This window comes from Canis lupus, chromosome 9 (assembly GCF_048164855.1).
Source record: "Canis lupus baileyi chromosome 9, mCanLup2.hap1, whole genome shotgun sequence".
Classification (NCBI taxonomy): domain Eukaryota; kingdom Metazoa; phylum Chordata; class Mammalia; order Carnivora; family Canidae; genus Canis; species Canis lupus.
Genome location: NC_132846.1, coordinates 73,793,943 through 73,806,004, shown reverse-complemented (window position 1 = coordinate 73,806,004; position 12,062 = coordinate 73,793,943). Strand labels below are relative to the sequence as shown.

The window sequence follows — 12,062 nt, the reverse complement described above, 5'->3', positions numbered from 1 at the left end:
TTTATTTATTTATGATAGTCAGAGAGAGAGAGAGAGAGAGAGAGAGGCAGAGACGAGACACAGGCAGAGGGAGAAGCAGGCTCCATGCACCGGGAGCCCGACGTGGGATTCGATCCCGGGTCTCCAGGATCGCGCCCTGGCCCAAAGGCAGGCGCCAAACCGCTGCACCACCCAGGGATCCCTCTAAGCATTTTATTACGGGAAGTTTCTCGGTGCCGGTAGTGGGAGCGACAGGCTCCCCGCGCCCAGCCCCGCCCCCACAGCGGCTCGTGTCCCGTCAGCTCTTCTGTTCGGGCCCTTTCGCCGTTTTATCGGGTGTTTTAAATGTACATGCATCAAAATGGACGGTTAAATTGGGTACATTTTGGTAGCTACATGGCATCTCGCCCCATAAACCTCAAGAACTGTCCACCAGCCCCCAAGAGTCCCCTCGCATCCCCAGTCGATCCCCGTTCCCCTCGCAGGGGCGAATGTCCGATCTTTCCCGTGGACACTCCTCGCCTGCCCCGGGGCTTCACGCAGGTGGCACTGCAGCCCCCCCGCCTGCCGGCTCTCCAGCAGAACAGGGACCTTCGTCCTCTCGTTTCACCAGCCACCCCCCTTCATTGTCACACGGCGTCCCGAGGGGGGATGAGGCTTCCGCAAGGGGTGCGTCCACGCTCCAGCTGGTGGACATTCGGGCTGCGTAGCTCTCCGGTACCGTGGCTATCACTACCAGGGACCCCTGGGGAAGGTCCCGTGACAGGTGCATGTTTCACTTCCCCGGGAACCGGCCTCCTTTCTCCACGTGGCGTGCGGTTCCTGAGTTCCCGCCGGTGGTGTGAGGGTCCAGGGCGCCGCATCCCACCCGTGCCCCGGGGCGTCGGGCTTTGGGTTTCAGAATGGGCGCGTACTGAGCCCCACCGCGGTGCCCCTCGTGGCTACTGGTCCGCCCGGGGCCTCGGGAGCTTCTGAGGCGGCCTGGCCTCCCTCCCTGGCTCCGCAGGCCTGCACGCCGCCTTGCAAACACTTGGGCTCTGCCGCGGGCGGTGCGTCCCGCACTCGGCCCAGGATGGGGGCATGTGCTCAGCGGACGCGCCATCCTTCCCTGCGGGTTGCGCAGCGTCGGGGGCGGCTGCGGCCACTCAGGCTTGAGTCCCCGAGGAGTTAGAGGCCGCCGAAGACTGAGGCCTGGGCAGGGGAGCCGGGTAGAGGGAGGGGCCAGACATGGTGAGGTGGCCACGCCGGCGGTTCCAGACACGGGCCAGGACTCGTGACAGAGAAGCCGCTCCGTCAGGCAGACGGGGAAACGGAGCTCGTGCTGCGGTGCAGGGGCTGGACCTGGGGTTCCAGAGGGGGTGCGGCTGTTGTGCGACCCAGGCTGGGGGGTGAGACTCCAGTGTGGGCCCCGTGAAGGTGTGGGCAGGACGGGCTCGGGCCCACTGAGGACAGTCCTCCCCGAGCTGTGGCTCTGGCCTCGGGACGACGGCAGGCAGCTGCGCCCAGCGGCCCGTGGGTTGCCCGGCGCCCCGGAGGGCGAGCTGGATCCTCCGCAAACCTCGCCGACGGGAAAACCGCAGTGGCCGGCTCAGACCTGGGCCTCCGGGTCCCTCTGAGCCCCAGGGGTTGATTGTCAGGGGTTGGATCGTCTGTCTCCAGAATTTGTGTCGGGGGCCTCACCCCCCAGCACCTTGAAGTGTGACTGTATTTGGAAGTCGGGTCTTTGGAGGGGTGATCAAGTTAAAATGAGGTTCCCAGGGTGACCCTAGTGCACTAGGACTGGTGTCCTTAGAAGAGCAGCGATCAGGACACGGACACAGAGAGGGTGGCCGTCTACACGCCCGGAGAGGCCCAGGAGCAGCCCTGCAGCACCTGGATCTCACACGTCCAGCCCCTGGAGCGTCGGGGGTGTAACCACCTGCGCTGTGAGCTGCGGCCAGCGCGCACCGGACTCCCCCACAGTGGGTTTCCCCGCACACAGGCTTCAGTTCAAATTGCTGAAAACAAAGCCATTTGGCTCCAGGGAGTCCCCACGCCCCTAGATTTCCGGGGATGCCCCAGACCCACCAGGTCTGCAGGGCCAGCAGCAGCCAGGCTGGAGCCGGGGGGCGCGGTATGCGTGCCTGGACACGGCCTCCCACCCCGCCCGCCCCAGGGCCCGGCCAGCTGTCCCCGTACTCCTCCCACAGCGCCCCGTGCGTGGAGAACCCTGCAGGGGGTTCTGCCCGGACAGCTGCAGGGGCACACAGCAGGGATGACCAGGGCTGGTGACTCCACGAGAAAGCCCAGGGCCCAATGGGACCGGCACTGGTCCCCGAAAGCCAGCGCACCCAGCACCCCCAGGACGAGCTCGGCTTGCTCTTTGGGGCCCGCTTGCCAAAGCCCTCTGCCCCGGGTGCCCCTCTGGGCTGGGGACGGCCCGCGGGGACCCAGCTGTGTCATCCTTGTCATCATCCGTGGGGCAGCGCTGGCCAGCACCTAGTGGCCGCTGCCCCCGTGTGTGCCCACCGGGCGCGACCCCGACGCCCCTCTGCAGTGCTGGGCCGTGATTCCCGTCTGACACGTGAGAAGACTGAGGGACGGAAGTGCCCTGGGGACGGGGACGAGGACGAGCACCTGGTGGCCCTCCCCGCAGGGTTCTGTGACAGGCAAAGGAGGGCTGCTGCCCACGGTGTTGGGGAGGTCAGGTGGGCACGGGAGGCCCAGACCCACTTTCCCTTCGATATGGACAAAGGAGGTGCGGTGGGATGGAAACATCGGGAAGCGGGCCCGCAGGGGAAGGAGGAATGGCACAGGCTCGGCTCACCCCTTCCCCACCCCTTGTCAGCGTGCAGGCAGTCAAGCACTAGGTCTTCCCCCACTTGAAAGTTGGCCCAGATTTTAGGGTCCGTTTCTGTGGGGATCTACTGTAGAGATAGTGCTGGCGGGGCACGGGGGATAGGAGGGAGGAGGAGGCCCCAGACCCTTCCACGCGCCTCAGTTTACCATCCAGCCAGTGGGTCTGGCCGGATGGCTCCAGCCCTCGAGGAACGGGGCTGATGGCTTGGGTGATGGAGGGGGCAGGGAGCTGAGTGTGCCGGGCGGCTGAGAGGAGCCCCGGGAAGCCCCGTCCCAGCTCAGTCCTCCCCCAAGGGGGCCTCTCGGCGCCCTCCTCCCCTGCCTGGTTGGCATGGCAACAGCCTCCTCCCCTGGTTCTGAGAAGGCTGAGTCACAGGCCCAACTGGGAACATGACAGGGTCTCCCTGCAGGACAGTGGCCCTGGTCCAGGAGGAAGGCTCAGTGGGATGCAGGCTGCGTGGGGGAGGGGAGGTGTCGGGCGCGACCTTCCAGAAGCAGTGACCTACATTGGGGTCAGGACGGGTCAAGGCCTCAAAGTATAGCCCAAGCGTGGCAGCCTTTTTAGCACCACCTTTGGGGACCCCTTGGCTTGCCCTTCGGTCTGCTTTGGCTCTTCTGGAGGACACTTTGGCCAGGACCAGGTGAAAAAGGCACAGTTCAAGGGAGTGCCCAGAGGGCCACCAGCTTCATGTCCCCATGCGAGGGCTGGGCCAGGAGGGACACGTCCCCTCTGAGCCTTGCCCACCTCACCAGGTCTCAGCCTGCATCCTGCACTCCCCCAGGGCAGGGAGGGCAGCCTGAGGAAAGGGGGTGTGTCACCTGTCCAAAGCCCTGCCCTACCCACCCCCCCACAGGGCACAGCAGGCGATGCCACCTGAGACATGGGCCCCAGAGTGGCTGCCTCCCACCTGGGACCCTCCCCTGCCCCCGGGGCCTCCTCTGCCCCCAGTGGTGCCCACACTTCCCACACACGCTTGGAGAGGCACACACTCCTGTCCCCAGGAATAATCCCGGCCACCTCCACCTGGGGCGGACTTTATTAGCACTGTCATGAAGACGATGATGTGAACACAGGAAGACAGCGCTCCCTTCCAGACTGCCGTGGCAGGCGGGCGCGTGCAAACAAAACCGCCCGCCGAGCGCTAAGCACAAGCAAGTGTCCCCGGGTCCCTGGGAGCTGCCCAGCCCAGGCCGTGGGCACAGGGCGGGCCGGCCCCGAGGCCCCCGCACGGCAGGCTCTCCTCGGGCTGCATCTCCGCGCGCCTCTACCACGCGTGCCCACGCACTGTGTGCGTTAAATACATAAATAGAGATTTCGTCTGGACTGTGTGGGTTCTCAAGTTAAAAACTAACCACTTCCCTTTACATTAACTTCACAGTAACTGCAGGAGACAATGAATCCAGTGTTGATAAGTCAGGACGGGAGAGTTCCCCATGGAACCCCCGGGGAAAACCAGGGCCGCCGCCACGTCTCCCTGCTGCCCGCTGGGGCGGTGGGCATGGCTCGGCCTCGGCATTCGCTGGACACACACACACACACACACACACGCACACACAGGAACACCTGGCCACGGAGTACAGGACAGAGTGTGAGGTACCAGCAGCCCTTCCAGAGGTGTGGGCTGAGCGCCAGGGCATCCCCTGCCCGGCGCTCTCTGGTCTGCAGCCGGTCCAGGGCCTCTGAGCCCCACGCACCAGGAGAGGCCCTGCCACGCAGGGTGGGCTGCCCACACAGCAGGGGAGCCGAGGGCGCGCAGGGAGCCAGCCCCTTCTGTGCACCTGCTGTGAGGCCGCCGGTCATTCCACTCCAGACCAGGCAGACAAATAAATATGACATCAAGTGTTGCCAGGAGACGAGAAAATAACTTAAACTGGGCTGGACTCTGTCCTCAGTGCCTCCAGTTGGTGGATACCAGGAGTCCAGGGGCGCTCTGTCGCCGGCAAGACCCCCAGGAGCTGGGACAAGCCCCCGCCTGCCCTCTCCCCTTGTCTTAATCACAGAGATTGTGGCAGCAAGATCTGCTGGGTGACCGCCACCAACTGCAAATGCAGAGGTCACTCCCTTCCAGAAGCTGTGGGTGATAGCGGGGGGCTGTGACCCCAGGCCGGCAGGAGCTGATCGCCTCCTTGCTGGATGGCTGCTGTCACCCAGCCCCGCTGGAGGGAAGGGAAAGCCCGCAAACATCGCCCGAGTAGAGAGCAGCATTTGGAAATGACCCGCAGCAGGGAGGCAGGCAAACCAGCGACGTCAGGGTGAGGCCCACAGCAGCCCAGTAGCAGCCTGCGAGACCCAAGCCCCCCCCCCCTGCCGCCGGGGGTGCTCAGAGGCACCCGGACCCTGTGCTCAGGCAGGGAGGCAGCACGGCCCATCGGCCCGACGCCTGCGGGCAGACATCTGGCAACCTCGGGGAGGGGAAGCTCTCCGCGTCTGAAGAGAATCATTTCCAAATTGCGACTTCCTCTCACGGACGGAATTGAAGTGTGGTCAGGATCCGAGCCCTGGGGGACCCACGTCCCACGCCAGCACCTGGAACTCAAGAGCCACTCAGCTTCCGGCTGGTTCTGGTTCTGCCTCTGCGCCCTGCCGCCCGCCTCCCCGGGAGGCTCCTGCTGCCACCCACCAGGAGCGGCCTGTTCCACCCGAGTGCCCTTTTTGGGACACGCTGACAGCTTCTGCGATGTGTGCCTTCCCTACCAAGCATGGTGCCAGGCTCACAAGGGAAGGCCCGAGTGAGTCAGGGAGGTGGTCAGGAAAGCCCCCCCGTGGGAGGACGACAGCGCGTTCTGAATCTGAAGCCAAGGAGCCTGGGCCGGGGCTCAGGGCCCTCGGGACACCCCCTGGAGGTGACAGAGGGGACACTGGCTGGAGGGATGGAGAGGAAGACAGTGCTCAAGGTCAGGGCACAGCTGGGAGCAGGAGTCCGCCCGAGGGTGGGGGAGGAGCGAGGCAGCAGGACGGTGACCCCAGCTCTGAGCCGCCCGCGGTCCCTCTGCTGGGAGCGCGGCACAGGGGCGCCTCCCGCTCCCCAGCTCCCCTCCCGCGGCCTCCACCCCAAGGGTCCGCCTGCGAGGCCCCGCCCTGCCTGGGGACAGGTCACAGCAGCAGGGACTTGACCAGGCCGCAGTGGAACTTCCGGACGTGGCGGTAGAGGTCCCCGGACTGCGTGAAGCGGCGCTCGCACCAGCGGCAGGCGTGCGGCTTCTCGCGCGTGTGCACCACGGCGTGGCGGCTCAGGTTGTGCGAGTACTGGAAGCCCTTGCCGCACTGCACGCACGTGTAGGGCTTCTCGCCCGAGTGCGTGCGCTCGTGCCTCTTGAGCGTGTAGGCGCAGGAGAAGGTCTTGCCGCAGAGCGGGCAGGTGGGCGCCGGGCCGTCGGGGGACAGCCGCGCCCGGGGGCCCTCCCGCTCGCGGAAGTGGGCGCTCAGGTGCCCCTGCAGCACGTGCGCGCCGGGCAACAGCTTGCTGCACAGCGGGCACACGCACAGGGCCCCGCGCCCCGCCGCCGCCGCCGCCGCCGCCGCCGCCGCGCCGCCCGCCGCGCCGCCCCGCCGCGCCCCCGGGGCCCCTGCCCCGCGCTCGGCCGCGCGCACGCAGGGGGGCTGCGGGGGGCCGCCGCCGTCCTCCGCGTCCGACCGCGAGCCCCGCGACTCCTTGCCCCGGGGCAGCGGGCCGCACGCGGGGGCCTGGAGGGCGCGCGGGGGGCGGCCGGGCTCCCGCCGCGGGCCGGGCTTCAGCGACAGGTCCAGGGCCGCGTCCGGGTCCCCGGGGGCCGGCCAGGGGGGGCGCCCCGGCGCTCGCGGAGGGAGGGCGCGCGCCCCGGCGGCGGCGGCGGCGGCGGCGGCGGCGCGGAGCTGCGGGGAGCGCGCGGGCTGGGGGCGCGGGGCGCGGGCTGGCGGCTCCGGCTCCCCCCGCGGCGGCGCGCGCCCCTCGGCCCGGAGCCGGCCCCTGCAGACCTTGACGACGTCGTACATGTGCAGGTAGCTGGCGGCGGCCAGGACGTCCTCCACCGGCAGGCCGCGCAGGTCCAGGCGGCCCTCGTACATGAAGTCCAGCAGGCGGCCGAAGGCGGGCGCCGTGACCACGTCGCCGTTGAGCCGCACCGCGTCGCGGCTGCCGGCGGGCCGGTCCCTGTAGAAGAGATGGAAGTGGACGCTGCAGGCGGCCAGCACGGCGCGGTGGGCCGGGAAGCGCGCGGCGCCCACCAGCACGGTGCAGTCGCACAGGAAGCCCTGCTGGCGCTGCTGCCGCAGGCGGCCGAGCAGCCGCGCGCCGTGCCCCGGGACCTCCATGCCGCCGCCTCGGCGCGCGCAGACGGGGCGTCCGCGCAGCCCGCGCGCCCCGCCGCGCGCCCCCGGCACCTGCCCCGCGGCGGGGAGGCCTCGACCCGCAGCCAACGGACGCCGCTGGCCGCGGGGCGGGGCGCCAAGTGCGCGCGCCCCCCGGGCGGCCGCTGAACTTCACCCCGGGGCCCGCCCGCCGCGCCCCCCGACGCCCGCCCGCCGCCGCCGCGCCGCCGCCGCCGCCGCCGCCGGCCCCATTTATGGCAGCGCGGCCGCGGGGAGCGGGGAGCGGGGAGCGGGGAGCGGGGCGGGAGGAGCCGGCGCCCGCCCCCCGCGCTCACCTCGCCGCCGCAGCCGCCCCGGTGCGCGCCCTCCCCGCAGCCGCCCCGGTGCGCCGGGCTCCGGGCGGCGAGCCCCGGCGGGGAGGGCGCGGGCGGGGCGCGCTGCAACTTGGCCGGCCAGACAGCGCCCGCCGCGCGCCCCGCCCCGGAGAGAGCGAAACTCGGGGCGGGGGCTGGAGGGGGCGGGCCGAGCGCCTTCCCGGAGCGGCGGAACCGCTGAGGTCACCCTCGCCGCCCCTTCCCGGCCCGCCCCGCCCCGCCCCGCCCCGCCCAGCGGGGCCCGGCCGCCGCCAGCTGGGGCACCGGGCCGGGAGGGGCGAGGGGCGCGGCGGGGAGGGGAGGGGGCCTCTCGCGATGTTTGCCGCCTGCGCCGGGTGTCGGGCCCCCCACGGGACCCCGCGGCGCCCCTCGGCGAAGGAACCGCGTCCGAGGCCCGCTCCTCTGCGGGCCCCCCGGGGCTGTGACCCGAGGGCGCACCTCGCGGGGCGCTGGCCGTGGGACGAAGGGGGGGACACTCGGAGCGGGGCGTAAATTTTGCAAACGTGACACCCCTTCTTCTTTCAAAGCCTGTTTTTGAATGCGGTTGATTTCGTACCTTCTTCCACCGCGGCATCCAGAACTGGGGTCCCCACCCTATCAGGGGAGCCCTAGTGCAAGGTCTGCGGGGCGGGGGGGGGGGGCAGGCGCCCTGAGCTGCGTGTCCCAGGGCCTCGGGCACAGGGTACCTGTCAGCAGACCCGGCGGAGAGGGTGCCACACGCCTGGACGGAGGAGTCCCGAGAGCCCGAGGGTCCAGCACAGGCACAAAAGTGTTTAGGAAGGGGGAGACCCTGTGGACTGCAGAGTTGGCATCCTGGGGACAAGGTGCAAGAGCACCCCAAAGGTGTCAGGGTACACCTGGTCTGCGGGGAGACGGAAATAACCTGAGCGAAATAGAAAGCAAAGATTTTGAAGAAGTTGGGGCCCAGGGGTGGGACGTACTGTGGCCCGCCGGTAGTCTCTGGCGGTCTCTTCCCCGGGGGAATGATCTAAAGGGGCTGCCCTGATGGAGCACCTCGCCCCGCTGCGCAGCTCCCCTTCACTGCGACCCGGCTAGCTAGGTGCTCTCGTGATGGCACTGGTGTGACGGGGGAGGTTAGTTAGGTCAGCGGGCAGTAAGTCCCTGAATCAGGATTTGAATCCCGATGGTCTCCTGAGATCCCACCGGCACTGCCCCGCAGCCCCACAGATGGAGAATGGGCTGGGGAAGAGGAAACCCAGCCAGGGGTGGGTGGCAGGTGGAACAGAGGCCTGGACTAGGGTGGAGGAGGTGCTGGCGGAGGGGCTGGACTGCGAAGGCTGGGACCCCAGGTTGTGGATCAGTGGGGAGGCCTCCAGCCCGCTCCTCAGGAGGAGGGAGTGGCACCTGTGGGGTGGGAGGGACAGAGCCACCCAGGGGTCCTATTCAAATCCTAGGGTGGGAGACCTGAGGACTAGGGCAGCGCAGCTAGTATCTCAAGTCTATGGCAAGGAAAGCCACATTTTTACACTAAAAAATTACTCCGTATTCATTTGAAGTTGAAATCTGACTGGACATCCTGCAGTTTTCTTTTCCTAAATCTGGCAAGCACCCTTGGAACCCTGAACCCACAGGGCGCTCGGCCATGGAGACTGCCCTGGCTCCCAAGGTGCATCCACTCTGGCCACCCCGACCCCTGACCCCTCCCCCCACCTCAAGGAGGGCCAGCCCCCCTCCCGGCCCCCCTGGAGCAGGCTCCCAGCAGGAGGAGCCGAATTCACAGGAGGTCAGGTGAACCCTGGTGGGACTGGCCCCTGGGGTCCTGTCTGGCTCTCAGCCTGCCCCCTGCCCCCCCTCGGCCTTGCATACTGCTCTCGACCCTCTGGAACCTTGAGATCCTCATCTGCAAAGTGGGAGGAAGAGCTGTCGGGGCCGGCACCCAGTCCCCGGCGTTCCCATGGGTCCCCCCAGACAGTGGCCTTCCCCGACCACCCCAGCTGAGCGCCGCCCCAGCCCACCTTCTCCTTCCGCGGCCTTGGCCTTCTCCAGAGCGCTCCCCGCGTCCAGTGACCGCGCCACCTCGCGGCTTTCCCGCCGTATCCTTGACGCTGACGAGGCGGCTCGGCGCAAAACAGGGGTTCAGAACAGGTCTCTGGAGTGAGTGTGGCGGCTTCCGTGAGGGACGGCCCACCAAATCCTGGCTGCTTCTCGGCCCTACCTGTCCAGGGTTGCTTCCCCAGTGGGGCCCCCGAGGCCGCGGAGGCGAGGAGGGAGGCCGGCCCTCCTGGGGCTCTGGGTGCACAGCTCCCCAGGCAGCCCAGAGGGAGGCCCCGGGGCGGGCAGGGTGTCCTGGCCTGTCCTGCCTGGCCAGTGGGACAAAGTGCTCCTTGGGGCCCTGACCGAGGCTGTGGGGCGTGGAGAGGGGCCGCAGCAGGTTCGGACGCTGCCTGTGGGAGCTGAGAGGCCAGCCCAGCTGGGCGTGAGCTAGAGGAGGGGCATCCCTACAGGGAGAGGGGGCCCCTGTGCCTCTAGGTGGGAAGGTCTGAGTTGGGTGCCCCTGTCCCACCCCCCACTGCCCAGGAGGAGCCGTCCCAGGCAGCCCCGGGGAGATGGCACCGGGAGGTGCCCCCCTCCGCAGCCCTTGGATCCCCTCTCTGGCCCCGCGAGGTCCCCGGGCGTGAGGACGACAGGAGGCCACCGCAGGCGGAGCCTCCCTGGACGCAGCTGGCCAGGCGGCCATCTGGCCTGGGAGCTGCCCTCGGGCCCCGCCCTCCAGCTGCTGCTGAGACCAGGCAGCCCGACGGCTGGCAGCTGCAGAAGGTGACAGGCCCGAGGCCGCGGAGCTCTGGCGGGGCAGGCAGCCACCCTCCTCGGGGCCCTGCTGCAGCACTTCTTGTTGGAAACATCTGGCCGAGGGATCCCCAGGGGCCCCAGCGTGGGCCGGGGCGGGCAGACAGGAGTGGGGCCTCGTCTTGCCATTCCACCTGAGGTGCAGAGGGGGTGTCCTGGGGGGGAGCGCTCTGCTCTCCCTCCGGGAGGTCTGAGGACAGGCTCACACGGGGTGCAGAAACGGGCGTGGGGCTCCCGGCACGTCTTGGGCCCTTGGTGGGCACCGGAGCTCTGTGCGGAGCCGGCAGGGGGGCCTCCTGGAGATGGGCCGGCGGCCAACGAGCCGGAGGTTTAGGACAGTAGCACTACGGCGGTGCGGCCTCCCGGCCAGAACGCCTGTCCTCTCGCGGCCACTGGGCCCCGGAGCGGCTGGGGAGTCGCCACATCTTCCATGAGAGGGCGCCCTCCCAGACCCCCCTCCCCAGGGGCTGCCGGACACCACTGACCCCCACCCTGTTCTCCACAGCGTGCGTGGCCGGGGGGGGGGGGCGGGTACGGACACCCTTCCTGGGGCAGCAGTGGGTAGGTGGGAGTCCCAGGGGTCAGGGGGAAGGTTTGCAGGGTAAGGGAAGGACAGATGTGGGACATCTGGTGGGGAGCGAGGAGGAGGAATGAGGGGTGAGCGTCCCCCTGAGCAGGGGAGAGTCTTCTAAGGACTATGACTGTCCCTCAGCCCCAAGGAGTCTGGCAGGAGCCCCAGTTTTGGGTGTAGGTGCTTTGCTGGCCGCTCAGCTGGGCTGCACCTGCCTCTGACCCAGATGAAGTATCTATTCCCCAGGGCGGAACTCTGACCCTGGATAAGGAACCGAAGTGGCCCTCTCCCCCACAGAACACACGCTCCTGGAGCGTAACTCGCGGAGTTTTCCTTTCACAAAAGGATCGCTAAGACTTGGAGGCCTCAGGGGTGGGGGGAGGGGCAGCTGTTGGAGAAATCTCTGGCTCTAGCCGAGTGCAGGGCCCGGGGAGGGGTCATCTGCAGTGTCCTCCCGCCTCGCCCGCGCCTCGCTGCCCACCCCTGCCCGGTGGACTGTGGGAGGCCGGGGCCCCACGGGGCGGCGGGCAGGGGCCTGGGCTGCCCTCTGACAGCCCTTCTCTGGGTGTCCCAGCCCAGGACAGGCACCGCCCGCCAGGTGTGCGCTGGAAGCCGCCACAGTCCCTGGGGCCCGCTTGTCCCGCTGTCACCGTGGGAAGCCCCCCATCTGCTCCTGTAGAGCTGTCGGTGTCTTGCTTCGGGGCCACGGGCAGCTCTGGGAAGGCGCGGCCAGGGATGGAGGGTCGTGCCCAGGGCAAGGTGGCTCTGCAGCCCGGGGGCCTGGGACCCCTCCCTCCGCAGCCCCCGTGTCCCGAGCGCGCATTGCAGCCGGGGTCCCAGGCCCCATGGGGGGGCCGGGTCGTGCCTCGGGCCTTTGAGGGTCACCTCGGCTGCGCCCCCCCCCCCGGGCATCCTCCCCCCGCGCACGGGGGCAGGAGCCCCGGGAAGGCCCCACCGGCCGCGGCGGAACCGGGCCGCGCCGGGAAACTGAGGCCGGGCAGCACGCGGCCGCGGGGAGCCTGGGCCGCCGCCTGCCGCCTGCCGCGCGCTCCCGGCGCCGCGCCCTCGCCCCGGCCGCGCCGGGGGCGCCCCGGGCGGCGGAGGCGGATGTGGGCGGGCGGCCGGGCGGGGCGGCGCGGGGCGGGGAGAGGGCGGGCCGGCGGCGGCGGCGGAGGCGGAGGCGGCGGCGGCGGGACGAGCGCGG

The 12,062-nt window shown here is 69.4% G+C and overlaps 1 protein-coding gene across 1 annotated transcript; it reads right to left on the bottom strand.

The window, feature by feature from the left end:
- Positions 1–3,822: 3,822 nt before the first annotated feature.
- Positions 3,823–7,108, bottom strand: ZBTB42 (zinc finger and BTB domain containing 42). Its single transcript, XM_072840151.1, has one exon. It carries the CDS (start codon positions 7,106–7,108, stop codon positions 5,912–5,914), a length of 1,197 nt encoding a protein of 398 aa, XP_072696252.1. The 3' UTR covers positions 3,823–5,911.
- Between the last annotated feature and the right edge of the window lie 4,954 nt (positions 7,109–12,062).

Bases quoted from the DNA above. Each gene is read 5' to 3' on its own strand.
- ZBTB42 (XM_072840151.1), bottom strand. From the start codon at position 7,108: ATGGAGGTCCCGGGGCACGGCGCGCGGCTGCTCGGCCGCCTGCGGCAG.